This window comes from Meles meles, chromosome 16 (assembly GCF_922984935.1).
Source record: "Meles meles chromosome 16, mMelMel3.1 paternal haplotype, whole genome shotgun sequence".
Classification (NCBI taxonomy): Eukaryota; Metazoa; Chordata; class Mammalia; order Carnivora; family Mustelidae; genus Meles; species Meles meles.
Window position 1 is genome coordinate 44,696,497 of NC_060081.1, and position 18,897 is coordinate 44,715,393.

At 42.1% G+C, this 18,897-nt stretch overlaps 1 protein-coding gene across 1 annotated transcript in view; it reads right to left on the reverse strand.

Annotated features, from left to right (window-relative positions):
• Positions 1-1,114: 1,114 nt before the first annotated feature.
• Positions 1,115-18,897, reverse strand: part of SPTLC3 (serine palmitoyltransferase long chain base subunit 3) — a 134,177-nt gene continuing 116,394 nt past the window's right edge. Inside the window, exons 10-12 of the mRNA XM_045980168.1 lie at positions 11,217-11,352; positions 6,177-6,306; positions 1,115-2,553 (exon numbers count right to left, since the gene is read on the reverse strand). Of these exons, the coding sequence (XP_045836124.1) occupies positions 2,440-2,553; positions 6,177-6,306; positions 11,217-11,352 (380 nt within the window). The 3' untranslated portion in view covers positions 1,115-2,439. The remainder of the gene's footprint in view (positions 2,554-6,176; positions 6,307-11,216; positions 11,353-18,897) is intronic.

Genomic DNA, 18,897 nt, shown 5'->3' on the forward strand with positions numbered 1-18,897 from the left:
GCACATTTTCAAGAGAAACACAGCAACAGAATGGTTACAAACGGGTTTTCTTACTGTGAAAGCAACAGACACATTCAGAAGTGAGAGAATTAGAGTGGTTATGGAACAGGCGGTATTCTGTGAGCACTAGCCTCCCTCTCTCAGCCCCTCCTCAGTTGCAGATTCAAGAAGCCCAGACTTGGACTGCCCTGTCCGCCCTGTCCTCCCCATCCTCACTCCTGTCCCACCTGACAGAATGTCTGCTGTCCTCGCTCTGAACTTGGAGCCGATCAGGTTTCCAGTGAAAATCAACTATAGGTCAGCTTACTATTATAGTCATTAAAAAAAGAAAAAAGCATAAGACCATTAGGCAAGACATTCTGGACTGCTGGTGTGATCCTGGTGGGGGAAGAGCAGTAGAAGGCCATCGGGCCTCCGCGTCCTCCCAGCAAGGACTCTTCATCCACCCACAGGAGCCGGCAGACGCTTCTCTGACATCGGCAGCCACATGCATGGGCCTCCCCCTCCCATCACTTGCGCTACTGCCCTGGATGGCTTGGTGCATCCCCACCCCAGATTCTGGAAGAAGAATGCAAAGAAACTGGCCCTGAGAGGGGCCCCGCTGTTCTACACTAGCTCAACACAACCAGGAGACAAGAAGGGGGACGGGACTGGGGGCAGAAGTCCTTTTTGGGGACATGGATACCGCATGTATTTTTTTTTTTTTTCTGCATAGTTACTGGTACACCGATGCATTGGGAAGAATTAGAATTTAGTTAACAGAATTAGTCACTGGAGGGGGAAACTGCATTGTGAGAACTCACTTCCTCTCCTCTTCCATTGATAGTGATCCTTACAAATGTGTGGAAGAAACCTTATCGCTGTGATCCACTTTTAAACTGGTATACCTAATAGGAGTTATACTCTCCCCATAAACAGCTTTCCACACTGCTCACCTTTGTCCTGTAATCAGTTGTGAGCATCAGGCGTGTTGCTCTCTCCAACACCCGTGCGCCTGGCTGGGCTTCTGTCTCAGGATACGGCATGAAAGCTTGGGTCCAACTGTGTCACAAGTCAAGCCTCTCTTGAAGTGATTTGTTTATACTGTCATTTGATGGAGTGGAATGTTCTGTAACTCATTCAAACTAGTATAGAAGCTTTGCTAAAAGGTCACCACTGCTCTTTAGTGTTTCCAAATCTGGGAACCATATGGGACCTTGTTAAAGATAAGGTTTTCCACTGGCTTTTTCCATACCAACAAGAACCAATTAGCAAAAAGGTACTATTCCAGATAAATTTGTGTTCACATTTAGAAAGAGAGACACAGAGGAAGAGAGAGAGAGAGAACTCAAGGAAATTACAGTTCTTTGCTCAATAGTGTGTAAGCCCATTTTATACCAAAATTGGATTGCGTGTGCCAGCAGACAGTAAGGACTGTTTAATAGGCCTGAATGGGGGTGTCCGTCTTGAAAAAGTTGAATAGAATTTGCTTTTAATGTCATTTTTGAATCAATACATTCAAGTATAGTCTTGCGAGTCAACTCTAAAGGAAACTACATCTCACCATTTACTCAAAATTTAATAGGAAAATGACAACTCATTCTTTAAAGTAATAAGGGTTATGTATGCAAGCTAAACATTCACTCACATGGCACCAACAACCTTCCAGTTGTTATAACATTACAGTTTGAATCTAAGCCTACAATTGGCTTGTGTTTGCTTTCTGCCCCCTTCCTTATGAAACAAAAGTCTTGAGTTTTCCAAACCTCAAAAGCTCAGCTGTAAAACTGTAGGAGACCAGCAAGAGGAAAAGGAAAGTTTCCTTCAAAGACGTCTGGAGTCACTGCTGCCCAGTCCTGCTCTCTCCCTCCAAACATTAACTATGGCTTTTGACACTCGTCCTTGGAAAAAGTCCAAATGTGGCAAATGGTAGAAGCAACATTTCTTTACCCTCCTACCTGGAGCTCCCCATGATATGGAAGAGTTCTAGCGGGGGCATTCATGGGTGAAACAAGGAGGTCAGCTACTGTCCACCATGCTTGCTCACGTCTGCAGATGAAATAAATACACCCATAATGAGATCTACCAAATTAAAAATCAAAACCCTCTCATTTGATTGGAATGCCTGAAAGAGTCTGGACCAGAGAGTCTGCACAGTAGCAGTGAAAACACAGGCTCATTGCCATTAAAAATGTTCTAGGAAGAGTGTGTGTGTGTGTGTGGTGTATTTGTAGCAGGATACTGGGAAAGGAGAAAATTTAAAATCTGGAACCATATTTTTGTCTCTGCCATTCCAAGCTGGAGACATTAAAAACACAACATTTCCTTCAGTTCAATTAAGCTGGTTTGGAAACCAAAATTGTCCTTAGAAAAGGGGGAGAAATCCGTTTATATTCCTTTTGAGGCAAAAAGGGGGGGTTTTCTGGCAAAGTCTTTAGGTGCAATTCAGGACCAGGAAACTTAATCATCCAGTTCAAAGCTTGTCTCATCGTAGAGTTCGGGGCGCGCTGACTTCCTGTGCCGAGAATACTTCAGTTGTAGGAGATCACCCATTTCATCCAGGTTTTCCAAAACCTGCCAAAAAAATTGCCTTCCATCAGTTATTCTTTAAACCTCCTATGCCCTGCAGAGATACAATCTTCTATTGCCAACTTCCTTGACTTTAAAGAAAAGGAGAAGATCCAAATCACTAAGGTGTGGCTTATAAACCAGCCCTAGAGGAATGTTATATGTTAATTCATTTTATTTCCTATCCTTTAATAGTCTACCCCACATTACAAATATTTAACTTATTTTTGGGGTGTGAGGAGAGGAATAAAAGCATTTGACCCATGCTTACCCTTTCAGGCTTTAAGTTTAATGACTTACATATATGTTTTAAAAGATTTTATTTATTTATGTGATAGAGAAAGAGTGAGACAGTGAGAGAGGGAACCCAAGCGGGGGAGTGGGAGAGAAACGGGTTTCCCACAGAGCAGGCATCCTGATGTGGGGCTCAATCCCAGCACCCTGGAATCATGACCTGAGCCCAAGGCAGACGACTGAGCCACCCAGGTATTCTTTTTTTTTTTTTTTTTTTTATTTGACAGAGAGAGAGATCACAAGTAGGCAGAAAGGTAGGCAGAGAGAGGAGGAAGCAGACTCCCTGCGGAGCAGAGAGCCCGACGCGGGGCTCGATCCCAGGACTCTGAGATCATGACCTGAGCGGAAGGCAGCGGCTAAATCCACTGAGCCACCCAGGCGCCCCGTCACCCAGGTATTCTTAATGACTTATGTTTAAACTTGTGGAAGAAAGAGGTAAGGTTGCAGATTATATTTGGGTTTATGTCCTCATGACACAGCAAATCAATCTGGTCAGGGGCAAAAAATGGAGCACTGCAGGGCTGGTTAGTGTCCTCTTTCCCTCCGATATTGCCCCACTCCCAGCACTTAAACACTCATCTCTGTGTTCTGTGGAATTGTAGGACTTAAAACCACAAGGGACAGAGAACTCATCTGTTTCTGTTCTCTCCATTCAGGCAGATAAATGTATCCCCAATTTTCCAAAGCAACAACTGAGATGGAGAATAGACAAATGTTATTTTCCCATCTAGTATATCACCGATCTTATGGTATTAGGCATGCCTTTTAAAACTTGTTAGGTCATCTTGACCTGTGAGATGAGGAGGACAACATTAGGATCTAATGTTTTGAAAAAGGTGCAAATGTTTGTTAATTCTGGAATGAATGACTACTGGGACTTATGGGTTTTCCTCTTTGGGAAGTCTTTCAAACGTATCAAGTTTGATATGAAGAGTCATTTCTTTCTGGGTGGTAGCAATTATAGGTGGTTAAAATGTTCTTTTACTTTAATGTACTTCCTGATTTTTTACATTAAATCTAAGCACTAAGACAAAGTAACAAAAGTTATTTTGAAATGACATCAAACTAGGATAGTGTCTATTGCTCTTGACTGAAGGTGGGGATGGAGTAGCTCAGAATGGGGCATCTGCATGCTTGGAGGAGATGCGAGACAACTCATGGAAGCTGTGGGAGGACATAGGATTTTCTAGTTTAGGATCTCAGTCTTTTTAACTTCCATTTTGGTATCTGCTATAAAATGTACACAATATCTTGACAGTGCTTATACAACTTATAAGTGGATTTATGTTGAAGCCCACTGATCAGATGACCCAGAGGACACCTGTACTCAAAAAAGGCAGGCATGAGTTACAGAAGAAGCATCTTAGTAAGAGGGAGCTGGGAAGGGCTTCTTCCCACATTTGAACTTGTGCTCGAGATGCCTCTAAGGAAGCAGGGACCAGTCGGGCTTGATGTTGTTCTGAGTGGGAGAAGTTCAGAGATTGGCTCTATGCAGAATTCTTATGAGGCAGGTGGGATGACTAAGGTGAAGTCATTGGTAAAGGAGCAGCCGTCACTCATGTTGTCATGTAGAGTGGCCTCATCTCTGCCTTGGTCCAAACATGGTTATAGAAGGAACTTGCCTTGTATATGTATTTTCTGTGAGTGTTATGTTCAGTTAGCTACTTCAATGTCTTGGCTATTCAAGGGTCATTTATCACTTACCCATACATGCATATTAAGGGATATTCTCACAATTTTTTATTGATATAGGTGCCTGATTTCAAAAGTTTAGAGGCATCTGTCTAGATGATGTCTCAGTGCTCCTGACCAAGCCAGCTAATCAACAGGAATTAAGGACGTTTTTTGAAGAGAATCCTGAGGTCTGATGTCTCCAGAACTGGGTATCCATGAATACCTCAATGCTGTTGGGGTCACAAAAAATATAAACTCCTCACTGCTGTTTACCTCCTCCTGTCATCTCTGGGAGCATGCTCCCTGGTCATGTCCTTTCCTCTACTATGGCTATGGCCTCTCTCTCATTACTTTTTTCCTCTCTTCATGTGTAAACATGCCCAAGTCTTTCAAGGGCTTTTATAAACCTTTTTTTCTTTCTTTTGCAGTCAAGCTTCTTGAAATATCTGTCTACTACTTCTTTTTAAAAGAAACAACTTGTTAAAATTAATTACTAGAAATATATACACATTTTGGAGAATGTAGACAACATAGAAAGCTATAAGGAACAATACAACAAAGTTCATCCATCATTTCAAAACCTAGAGTTAACTCAGTTATTAGTATGTCATGCAAGAAGTTGTTATTATGTATGCACTCTGTAGTGGACACTGGTTTAAGTCCTAAGAATGTTATGGTGAAGCAGAAAGAAAATATACTGTGTGTATAATTTATTATTTGAACTCAAAGTATTCACTTTTTTATTCTTTGTAGAATGATCTCCTACTGTATGTATATATACATACATACTATATATACACGCACATATAACAATCCATAATACATGTTATATGTGCATGTATATTACACATATACACATAATTCATTCCATCTTCATATAGAATAACTCAGTCGTATATAATGAATGACTTCATATAATCCCATATATAATTCCCACCTTCATGTTCCACAGTTGTCTATATTTCTTTTCCAAAATGAATTTCTTTTTTTTTTTTTCAAAATGAATTTATTCTATCTGTTATCACTAGTCACTTATTTATTAGTATCTCCTCTTAGAGTTTTTGCTCCAGGATTTTGCACAACAGTAGACACTCAATATGTGACACTAGGAGAGTTCCATTGACTCCAAACTGATTGAGATGGCTTAGCTGTCTTTTCTCACTCATTTCCATAAAGATCAAAACCAAAGGACAGTGAAATGTGGTTTTGAAATCATTAAAACCCAGTGTAGGTCCGGATGATATGATGGACCTGTCTTTGCCAACATGTTGGTTAGTTGGGTCGTATTTTCATATGATGGGCTTGGTGGCTCTGAAAGTGTCAGTTTGTGAGTGATTGAGGCTGAAATAGCACATCAGATTAGCTTTTGCGTTTAAGATCAAGTAAATAGCACAACATGTGGCTAGTCAGTCTTTTTTATGAAACCAAAACACTGCCTTGAGTCAAGTCTCCACTAAACTCATTTTTCTTTCCTATCCACTGAGTTGATCACATTGTTGGGCATTGTTGGCAACCCCTTGTTTTTCCACAGTGAGTTTTATGAGTGTTCTTTTCTAAACCACCAAGAGAAATCCAGGGAGCCCCAACCTAGCTCAATAAAAGAACTTGCTCACAATGCAAAGTGCCAGTACCAGAGGTTCTGTTGGCCTGTGAGTACTCACTGTGTCTAGCATCTCCCGGGTATGTGCTGCTGAAACACAAAACCGAGCCCGCGCTTCTGCGAGGGGAGTAGCTGGAAATCCAACGACCACCACCCCGATTTTTCTATTTAATAGATGCCTTGCAAAAGCCCTACAGGAAAGGTAAAAGAGAAGGTTAGCTGAGAGATGACAAAATTACGTGGTAGGAAAAAGAGTGTGGTTAATCGACTTTTCTGATAACAACAAATAGAAGATGATTGAAATTACTAAACTTCTGTTACGTGTAATTGACAAGGAAATGGGGACAGTGTCTTGATGGCACCCGTAGCCGAGGGTGCATATGATAGGGCCTGACACACCCGTTAGAGCATTGTGAGTACTGAGTCTTTGACACTGAGCAGAAGATGCTGATGTACATGACCTTGGTTTAAGGAGTCAGCACTGATACACAAATTCTTTGTCTGCAGGGTTCCTAGGAACAAAAGACCAAAAGTAACAAAATGCAATTGCATAAAGAAAGAACATATAGTAAGTGCAAACTTGTATGTTTTAAAAACCTAATACCAATAACAGAGTATGAAACTTTCAAGAAGCCTATACTTAGTGACTATAATTTGAAAACCAGGATCTGAGGGTCTGCAAGGAGATAATCCCGAGCTGTATTCTCACTCCAGAGTCGTATTTTCCCCCCATTAAACCAGAGGTGAAAAATAGTAAGGGTCTCCTCATTTTTTATTGTGTGAATAAATCCACCCCCGTATATTCAAGGATGATAAACCCATTGACTGAGTTAAAGGGGGAACGGGGTAAGAGGGATTCAGGGAAGAAATGTGTACACACAGAGAGGCTGGCCAGTGGATGCAACCTGTAGAATGTAGGTCATAACTACAGAGCTTTCTGACACAGGGTGTTACAGATTACAGGGTGTAATGTTTCTCCGCGGTGATTCCTTCCCTTTATCTTCTTCTAGACTTTTTCTTTTTCAGAGCTAATCTCAGTAACGGTTCTGGAATATCAAACTCTCAAAAGCCTAGATTTTTTTGTGCTAAGAGCCAAGGTCAGACAAAAAGGCATGTGCCCCTACGTGAATCCTGCCCCACTTTGTGCTCTGTTGCTCTCTGCAGGAAACCTTACTTACTAAATGTCTCTGCCCACAAGCAAGGTAAATGCCTCGGATCTGTTCTTAGCATTAAGAGGCTCCTGGTGTCCTTTTTCAGGCTGGAAGATGACAGCACCACAGAACCCTTCCAGTCGTAACTCAGGAAGAATTCTTGAGCCAGACATGGAGAACTAGCCTGTCCGTTTATTCATTCCTCTTGCCATGGAGCTGTCTGTCTTTTTGGTTGCCTCACGGAGAATGCATGTTATCAATGGAGTGGTGGAGATTGCAAGGTCTAGGGAACACAGTGTCTCTGGCCCCGTGGCCCAGCTAAGGTAAGAGTCACCTTTGATTTGGACAGGGAAGATTAACAAGAAGATGAAGCTTTCTGAGAAAGTTAGAAAAACAGAGGCTGTGCTTTTTCTTTTCACCCTATGGAAGGCTGCCCATGGAAGGACACACGATGAGAGCTCATAATTATCTGAGAAACAAGGCAAGTGCTTTTATTGCTAGACTACAAACCACCTGACCCATGATCTCAAGCTAATTTTCGGGACTCCCCAAAGACCATTTTCACTGTCTGCATGTTTCTCTTTGTACCAGAGGAAGTGAGTTTTGCCAAAGAATGTAGAGCAAAATATAGGACTGTTGATTCATTAGGCTAATCTGAGGCCTCCCTGGAGCACTTTCAGCCTTAAAATTTACACTACTAATCCTGGCCTCCTTCGGTTAATGTGTCTGATTGCCCTGAACATTTTATATAATGAGCCTCTGGGTTTGTACTCCCCCAAACAAATGAGAGCCTGTAGCGTGAGTTGAAAGAAGCTGGGCTACATAGATAATAATAATAAATTGTTAGCAATGCATTACGGGCATCATCATTATACCACGTATCCTATCATCCTGAAAGTGTATGACGAAGCCCGTGGAAGAAGAATGTAAACTCTGTATCAGAGACTAAATATAATATATTCTTGATTATTCCAATGAATGTTTTATGGGTGAAATCACATGATACCAAATGTTGCAGAAGATTCTAGTGGTTGAGCCGCAGTGAAACTTTGCTCAAAAAGATACCTTGCTGGAGAGGATATTTTCATTCTGCAGTAGACGGACGTGTGGAGAAATCACAGTGCTTCAATAAAATCAAAGGGTCGAAAATAAGCAAACGAAGGAAGTTTGCTTATACAATTAACTGACATACAATTAACTCCTTGTCTCAAAAGCTTTTCTCCATATAAACTTTCTGTTGAAGAAATATCTGAGAAGAAAACAAGGCCAGGGGGCAAAGAAACTTTCGGCAGCAACTCCTGCCAACAAGAGAGGACATTACCTTTGGTCACTGACCTATTCTAAGTTTCCTTAGACAACTCAAGCAACTAGAGTGTTTTGTTTTGTTTTTTTCCCATTCGCTGGGTTTGAGGCCTTTTGATTCATCAAAGATGACATTGAGAGTTAAACTCATACTGTGTGTTTGCTTTAATGAGATGTGTTCCCCCCCGCTGTGGACAAAAGCTTCAGAGGCCATGCTATGGACTGAGAAGAATTCTGGTTTAGGAGGGAAGCAGAACTGGCTCTGAATTCTGGGCTCTGCTGCCTGCAACTGAGTGACCCTCAGGAAGCAATTTCACTTTTGTGGGTCCTGGTGTCTTTGTTTATAAATTAAGGCCAAGCATCTGCCTTTGGTGGGTGATCACTGGATTGAACAGTCTTCCTTAGCATAGAATCAGCATTCAGCCACATCCACTCCTCCTTAAATACCATGTTCATTGGAAGGCATTAGATGGTTTGACATATCATCTAGGCTCTAACATGGCATATTTGATTCACACAATAGCAGGATCTCCAGCTACTATTTTCCTGGAAGTTCTATTTTTATTAATGCAACCAAAGATTGCAATAATTATTTTGGAGAGCCATGCAACCACGGTGACTCAATCTTACACTCAGCTGAAACTAATAATAATAATCATTGTGCTAGCAGAAGTCCTACTAGTAGTAATAATAACTACCACGGATGAAGTACTGATAGTATACCAAGAACTATGTTAAGTGCCTTATATACATTAACAATTAAAGCTACTAATAATAACAGCTCCCACCTAGTAGCTTCTATATGAGACAACAGGCTGTATACGGACAGACCTCATCTTGTTTAACTGAAACAACAGTGAAATAGGTCTCATTACATCCTGTCATAAAAATGAGAAAACTGAGGCTTTAGAAAGTTGGGCAACTTGTCAAAGATCTCCCAGCTAGCAAGAGGCAGAGTCAAATTCTTCTTCATTCCGAACTCCTCACTACACCAAGGAGCAGAGTTCTTAATCATAACAGCTTCTGATCTCATTTTTTCACATTAGTTGTTGTCCAGTTAGGACTCCTAGCATTTAAAGGAGCAGAAGTACTCCCTCTCACTTTCTGTTATTGCAAAGGTAAATTCCTGAATTTAAATGCATTTGTTTTAACTCTTTATGAATCCATGGCATGGATTCATACTAATATTCTAGTTCTAGCCTCCCCCACCAAAGTCAGAACTATCCGGTACGCTCCCCACGACCACCCTCCAGCATTGTGCACTTTAGATGATCAATACTAAGACAAATTTATTGTTGATGTCTTCATTTGAGCTAATGATAACATACGAGATAGACATGTGTTAAGTGTGGAATATTTCTTCCAGAACATACCATTTTGCTAACATACCATTCTGAACAAACGTAGGTTTTCATTTTGGCCCCCCAAATCAGATATTTAGGATCATATGCTACTTTGAATCCCTGTTGCCAACCTTCCTTGCCCTAGGTGCCGAGCAGTATCCTGTGGGATGTTTCTGTAGCTCACTATCCTCTTGACCACTCCATACACTGTTAGCTTGACCCAGTTCTGTGAACAAAGGGCCCACTGGTGGCCTGCAAAATAACTCCTGTGTGATTTTAACTGCTTGTTATTTTGCTGTGGTGAAATGATAGAAGAATGTACTCTGAAGAATTAGTTCCATCCACCATGAGTTCTCAACTGATAATCCCAGAATCTCTTCTCTACACTTGAAATACTCTACCAATCTTTTCACTCTTTGAGAGTCAAGCAGAAATTTCCAACAGTGGAGTTATGTTGCAGGAGAGTTAGGACTTCAAGAATCTTATAAATATATGTTGACTATTACTTTCCACTGTGCACATGGTCAGACACCCAAATAAACATTTTATATTTAGAAAGGACTCTAATTAACTTCCTTTTAATAACAGAGGTAGTTAGTCTGTGGCAGGTTGGAGAATGGCTCATGTATCAAACTGTCTATGCCATACTGAAGAAAAGTCATTTTTTCTTTTTATGTAGTTGTTCTCGTGCTCAATTTCAGAGTTGCAGTCAATGGGAAACAATTCCACATAGGTTTACAGGAGAGGCATTAAAATTTAGTGTTAAGACTGTGAGCCCAAGTTTGGGTTTGCCTCTTGATAGTCTCTTGATTTTATTACTGCTCAACCTGTATGACCTTGGGCAACTATTTAATTGTCTGCAGCCTCAGTTTCCCCCACACTTGAAATAAGGCTGCCTTCTTCTGAGGATGGGTATGAAAGGTCAGCGGAGAAAGCACAGAGTCAGATAATGTTGTTTTCAAATGTTGAGAGATATGGTCTTCAGAAGTTCTGAAAGAGGCTGTGGGACAGAAGTAGGCACAGGATCATCCTTAATTTACAGTTGAAGCCTAGAGGGTGACACCCAGATTCGAAGGGCTTGAAAGTGGTGGATACTTGATTCTCTTCTTAGAGGACCTGTGAAAAGGCCCAGCTGATGGGCTGGCAGGTGGCTTCCAAGAAGTTGTGCAAGTGAATTCTGAATTTGGCATCCCATTCCAACCACATAAGCATTGCCTATGCTGAAAGAGACTTGCAGAGTCAGAAGCACTGTCTTAGATCACCCTGGGGCTTCGGGGTTATTCTGAAAGCCCACTGAATACTCACGCTACTTTAGCAGGCATGTAAAGGAGCAGGGGGATGACGGGAGACTCCTCATTGCCATAGATAATGAATCCCATTTCATTCAGTCTCTGTCTGAAGTATCTTGTGTTTTTTGCAAGTTGCCGTACTCTCTGCAACCCTGAAAGGAGACAGACATGTTATCCATCAATTCCCACCACGAAGAGAGAAGCAAAGGTCAGACTGACTTAGCAAGTATTCCTATTTCCTATGTCTTTCTGCAGGCCTGCATCATTAGCTGGGAGGGGGTCAAAATAGGGTGGGGAAATACCTCTTGGTGAGCAGGTATGGGCACTGATGTCTGAGAGATGTTCTGAGTCTGGAAGCCAGGATCCAGTGGGGTATGGTGCTGTTAGGTTCTGCTAGCAAGTAAAGGCAGGCTAGCCTATGGGGTGGGGTGGGCAGAGAGTGTGTCTAGTGAGAAGGAAGGAGATAAGCTATCATTTACTGGTACCTGCTGTGTATGGACTCTGTGCTAAATGCTTTATTTTATTTATTTGTCATTTTTTAATTTTAATTTTTATTATTTTTAAAATTAACATATAATGTGTTATTTGTTTCAGAGGTGTGCTAAGTGCTTTAAAGACACTAACTCAGGGGAAGGGAATGTGACAAAGAGTGACACACACTCAGACAGACACACAGACACAGACACAGACACACACCACACCTGTTGTTGGTAGAAGCTTTTCAGCCACGCTGAGCTGGCCCTTTAAGTTGGTTCTCATCCAAGTCTCTAATCGGAGAGCACTTCACCTAACCTGAGCTTGAAGTGGAAGCACATCCCTGGACAAAGATAGGTCCTGCTGAGACCAGAACTGTTTTGTAAGGCATTTGGTAGTGGTAGAGTAATAGAGGGAAAGGAATCAAGTGAATGGAAGAAGGGGACCTCTGTTTTCCCCGAGCTCGAAAAATGACAGCATGGGCTCCAAACAGAAGGTCAAGAAGGTAACATGTGTCCCTTTCCAGGTTATTGGTTTCAGCTCAAAAGTTTAGCCTCTGTCCATGTACATCCTGGGGGTAGGTTACACATATGTGATGGCAAAGAGTATTAAAGAGTGGAAAGAGTTCTGAAGACATCTGTCTACTCCATTACTGTCTCCAGTGAGGTAACTGAGCAAACCAGCCAAATCCAGAGTGTGTGTGCTTGGTACAGAAGATTTAACAGAATTGGATGTTTAAGTACCCTAGAAATCAGTCCAACATTTGCATCTAATGCAGAGTAGCTGTTGAGCTGGAACAGCTGCTATAGCTGACCTCCATTATCATTGGTTGGGTTTTTATTCAAACTGATCAGTCTTTGCTTTATTGGTTTTTCAAATTCTGAACATCACTCATTCCGAACACAACTCTGCAGATGGAAAATGGGTTAACATGTCAGTAAACATGTCAATCACAGTTCTCCAGTTCCTTCTTGGAGAAACGGCCCCAGATTGTGTCTTGACAGAGGGTTGAACAGTGGACATTTCCTGCTCAACATCCTTCCTCCAGGGGGCCATGATGTTCAGAGAGAGTTGGACCTGACTTTCCTCTTTGCTACAAGGTTATCATATGACCAGGCCTAGCCAATTGGAATAATCCATCCCTGTAATTATTGGTTCAATAATGATGAACTATAACCTGGGCTTATCACAGTCTTTCCGATCTGTTGAAGAAGTATATAAGTGAGGTGATCCGAAGCTACCTGTTTGTCGTCATATGGAGGAAACCTGCTTGAGAATGATGTTAATGCGGAAAGCCAAGGTACAAGACAGTAAGAGTCCTGATGGCATCATTGTAACCTCAGGCCTAGCCATGCCTAAGTGATTCTGTCCTTTGGACTATCCCAGTATGTTTCTTTTTCTTAAGCTATTCTGAGTTGCATTATACAACCTATAACCAAATGCGTCCTGAGTACCACAGGTGGCCATTTTATTGGATGAGGTTACCTCTAAAGGACAATGCTAATATCAACCACAATAGTACTTGCAACTCACATAATATCACATAAAGCACTTGACAATAATTTATTTAGTCCTCGCAACAACTGTATTGAACTAGATGCTATATTCTCATGTTACACATGAAAAGAAGTCATGTGACTCACCCAAGTTCACACAGTTGGTAGGTAGCAGAGTCAGAATTTGAATCCAGGTAATTGAGTTCTAGAATCTGTGCCATTAACCTCTACATTATGCCCAAGAGTAGCAATGGATGATGTCTATCCAGGTAATGGATGATAGCCAACTCTTTACTACAAGCTCAAATAAAATGTATCTCTTCCAGCTGTTAGAATCATTCTTATACCAAGTTTTTCTAGTAGAGGGAGTTCAGATGTTGAGGACTAAGCAGTCTTTCAATAGCCTCATGTTGCAGAGAAAAGGAGTAGGACATCAAGGACTAGAATCTGAGGCCTGCCCCAGGAGAAGACTAGCGAACTCCCTTCACTTTAGTTGGGGAGCCCGATGGGTTACTCCTGAAAAGTAAGGGTGAATCAGAAGTAGCTAGGCCCCCAAAGGGTACATTCTTTATCCAATCATCTGACATTTTTCAGTAGGCTCTATCACTCCCAAAACACTTCAACTGTTCCCTGAGAGTTTTGCTTATCAGGCCCAAATCTACTCGACTTTCTGGCATCTTAAATGTGTTAACAGTATTTGAAAAAGAACAGAAATTTAGTTGAGGGAAACAACAACCAAGAAGGAGGGGTGTTGAATGATCCAGCTGTCTCTGCTTGTTTTCTGTTACTATACTTCACTTAAGCCCAGTTTTCAAGGAGGACTCCTCTCTGACTCTGCCAACAGGATATGATGGAGAAAGTATCTGGATTTCCCTTCAGGGAAGCTGATGTCTCAATTCTACCATGCTGGCCACAGCTAATGGATGCATGACACTCTTGATTGAAGGCCAGTCCACTTGGGTGTTGGCCAGAGAGCCATTAATTGGTCTGTCATGAGAACTTAATCAATAAGGTCCTCTTGCTGGTAGAGGGAGAATATGAAAAATTTAGAGAAAACCAACAATTGGTATTAAGACCTGAAATTGAGAGACATACAGAGAAAAGCTTGTAATCAGAATCTATAAGACACAGGAAGCCACTGGTCAGTGGCCGTGATGATAAATCATAAAGAAGAGAAGTGGGCAGCATAAGGTTAGTCAGTAGTCACTGGAAGATAAACAGAAATAGGGAAGAGCATTTAGTCTAGTGGGCAGACAGATATGACATCTACAAATGGGTGGAAAATTGCAACTCTAATGAGTGCTGTGAAGAATACTATTATGACTAGAAGTCAATACATGTTTAGTGAGTTGAGATTGGAAAGGTAGACAGATGTTAACAGGCAAAAAAACCAGAGGGGAACATTTCAGGTACAGGAAACAGGAGCAATGGTCAAGTGGTTTGTAGAAGAAAAGAGTGGTTGAGAACCAGGTAAGATGTGGCTAAATGTGGGGTAAGATGAGGCTCGAGTGATGGGTAGATTTTCTTAAAAAAAAAAAAAAAAAAAAAGAGTACAGGGATAGAAGAATCCAACATTTTGTGGCTGGGAAAAGAAAGAACTTACAAGGGAGACAAACAGAGCAATTAGTGAGGGAGAAGACAAATCAGGAGATAAAATAGTGTTTACTGAATTTATCAAGATGGCAGTCATTGATAACCTTTACTTTGGGGTCTCTGGTTGGGACTTTGGTTTTCAAGAAACAGGTAGCTGCAAATATGGTTTAGTTTAATGCATATATGCTTTTATTTTCCCACCCACCTCCTTCAAAAAGGAAAAGATAAGCCCTCAACCCCCAAATTCCAGATTAATATAAATGTTGCTGCATAGAAAAACCTCCTGGGTGCTTAAAAATGAATTGCTTTGTAGCATGCCAAAGTGATCCTTGGAAACTTGTATATGTACAGAAAGCACCTCTTTGAAGGCCAGAACTAGAAATCAGGAGGAGAATATTTGTTTTTACTCAAAAGAAAATTTCATCTATACACCGAAACTGAGTATTTAGGGGAGTATAAGGAGTGGGGAGATTGTGGAAGAAGAAGGAAAAGAAGAAGAGGGCTGGAGTAAGACTTGTTTTAAAGAAGGTGATTCAAATGAAATCACAGATCTACATCCCAGCCACCAAAATGTATTCCATATGTCCTGTCACCTTGTACGTTTAGTTCTTTTGTTGATCGTTAGCTGCACAATGAATAGATGACTTCATCAGGCTTGGTCTGATGATTCCTAAATGATCCCCCTCAAAGACTAGAAGGATTTCCTGGCCCGGAAGTGCATAAATGACTTAAATTGTTTTCCCAGTGGCATTATCTTTGCGCTTGCCCATAATGACTCATCTATCATTGGGCTGCCCAGCTACTTAATTGGCCCCGTCTGTCCCCTTTGCCTTGATTAACTCAAGTAACTGGATCATCAGCTAATGCCATCACTTTACTGCTTCTAGATCCTTTGAAGAGTTGACCAAATAGATCAGAATATGGATCCCAAGGGTAGCTGACTCTAAAGAATTGCCCTGTCTTTTCTATCTTTGAATCATTTAGCACAACATGGTTGACAAGCCATTATGATACACTTCGTGGTCACCATGTTTTCTCATATAGATCACTATTAATGCCTTTGAGGTTCTTTGTGTCGGCCAAGATACAGCTCCTTTCAATTACTCTATTGCTCACTCTTTAAAACTGGAAGTATTCTACTCTTGTAGGGCCTGGGGGCAGAGAGGAATTTATGCATATAACATGCCACTCATCTAGACAGGATATGGGTGATTTTATTAATTGTGGTGTGCTTTGAGATCCTTGCTTGAAGAGTGCTTTGTAAGTGTAGGACAAATTTTTTAGCACTTGTCTTTTTGTACAGGGATGGCCAAGTGAGGGTGACGTGGAGATTGGGCATTGCTCAATTAGAGACTCTAATTCAACCCTTTCTGGTTCTTTTTTCACACATCATGTAGAAGACAGGGCGGTCTCTGCTCATATAATTAAGTAAATGAGCTGATCTCTTATGTAGAGTCCCAGAGAGTTTATAGGACTGTTTATTTTGCTATATTGTGGGTTCTCTGTAAAAGGAAGAGTCTTTAGAGTTAAATGGACTAAAAAAAAAAAAAGAAAGAACACCAAACTCCCTCTGGACAATATATGGTTTGATACTTCAGTTTTACCTGTAAAATACAGATAAATAAGCTCATCACCCGAAAGGTTGGTGGAAATAGAGGGGTTAATGCAGAAACATGCTTCATACTGTGCCTGGCACACAGTAGATATTTGGAAGTCTAATTACCCTTTTTTCCATAGGGCAGTAGTTCCTAGCAACCTTAATGGCACCTCAGAATCATCTGGAGAGCCTGGCAAAGCCCCGGTCGCACCCCAGATCAACTGAATGAGTATTAAATCAATATAAATCAGGATGGGACAAGGCATGAATTTTGGCTTCCAGGAGGCAAAGCCATGGAGACTCAGATGTCTCAGAAACGACCACCATTGCCAGTCGAAGCCCACAGCCATGCCTGTTGGCGTTAAGTGCCTGACTGTGTCCTGGCTGTGTCCTTGGTAGTGGAAAATAAAAGATGGGCATATGTCCTGACCTCTTCTTTGGCACAATTACCTCCCAGCAGTTAACCAGTGCTTGGGTGCTTGAAGAGTACGTTTTGTGGGGCTGACCTGCTCCCCTGACAGCTATCTTCTCTGACTCGAGATCACCCCAACTTTCAACCCCCCCACCCCCTCCAGGAGGCTGGATAAAAATCCAGCTGACCTGTCATTGCTGTTCTACCCATTCAGATTTCTAGCTCTGCCAACTTGAGAGATGGGCTGGGTTACTGGAGGCCACAAATACTTTAACCTTCTCTCCAATGCTTTTAAAACAAAAACAGCTGGGGCAGGGAAGGAAAACAAATAAAACACAAAGCATCCCACTACAAAGCTTTGCCGTCCGCTAATAAAAACAATCGTCTGTGGCGTTTCCAAAAATATGCTTGGGAGAACTCAACCTCCAGAGGGCCAGGAGGCATTGCAGACAGTGGAGACTCCCGGAATGACCTGTCAAAAGCCGAAGAAGGAAAATTTGTTGTCTGCTAAACCATCGGCATGCAAAAAACAGAGAGGCATTTCCCTCTGAAGGACTAAGTGGAAGAGGCGGATTTCATGAGTTTGTGAGCCAACCCGGGTGCCGCTCTCTATTTTCTGCAGGTTTGCAAGCTCACTTGCTAATAGAGGAAACATGAACATGCCCAGATGCTACAGAGGGACTAATTTTATTATTTTCCAGGCTTAAAAATGCACATAAAGAAATACATGCCGCTATCCTTCCCTAAATTATTTAGCACACCGCCACGACAGTTGGAATTCAGACTGGACAAACTCGAAGAGGCTCTTAGGCAGCCTTGCTTGGAAAATGTTGTCTTTTTTTCTTTTTTAGAGACGGGAAGAGCCTTCCCATAAAACATCTCTTAACATTTAACAAGTCGATCTTTCTAAAAAATCACATTGATATTAGGGGCGCCTGGGTGGCTCAGTGGATTAAGCCGCTGCCTTCGGCTCAGGTCATGATCTCAGGGTCCTGGGATTGAGTCCCGCATCGGGCTCTCTGCTCCACGGGGAGCCTGCTTCCCGTCCTCTCTCTCTGCCTGCCTCTCTGCCTACTTGTGATCTCTCTGTCAAATAAATAAATAAAATCTTTAAAAAAAAATCACATTGATATTAAAGAATACCTAAATGGTCTAAGAATGCCTCATCTCCTTGCCTCTTGCCCCTTCTTTGTCCATTCACTCAAGGCTCCTCCCCCTGGCATGGCGGGGTATGGCGGGGGTGTTGTCTGTGGTGAGATGGGTGGGGGGTGTGTGTGGACAGGACGGACCTTAGAGTAAAGTGTCAGTGTGACAGCAGGAACCCAGCGGTCTGTTATTTTAAGCTCTGGACCTCAGACAGGACATTTTGTTTGCAACACACTTAGGGGCAAAGTGATCTCAGCAAAGATCAAGAAGTTACAGAGCAGCAAGAATCGTAAGAATCACATTAGCAGTGACAAGCTTCCCAGTGGGATGGAGAAAACTGTTTGGAGTGGTTTGCTGAGAGAACACACATTTTTATCAGGCACTGAAGCTCTCCCTTTTGATGTCTGGATTCCAAGGTTACAGCATGTTTTATAGTCACATACACATGTTCCCGGGACTCTTCAGGCCACTTAGTCATCCCCCCGGGGAAAGCACGCAGGAGCAGGGAGGCGGGACATCCAGGGTGGACGGCTGTCTGCACTGCCTGATTTCAGTGCCTGCACCACTGCCTCCACCTCCCCACCCGCGGCTCACACACACCATCAGGAGTTCCACCCACGAGGAGAGGTGTGAATGGATAGGTCTTGCGTTATCTATTATGCACCAGAAACTGTGTTTTGGGGCCCTCTTCACAGATACCGAAACTGAGGCTGGGAGATCATGAATGCTTTACCCAGCTGACCTGGAAACGGGCCGTACCTCCTGGGCTAATCAAAGTCTGCTCTTCCGAGAGAAGCTGGTAAACTCATTTCTGATGAGGTGTGAATTCCATGATTCATGGATTCACACATTTCGCAAAGGAAAAGCACTCACTATGTTCAGGAGCCGGACCAGCTGGGAAGGTGAAGTAGAAGATGCGAACATTTTGAGGTGGTTTGCAAGAAAATGTTCGAATGGAAGACAGGGGAGATAGCAGACA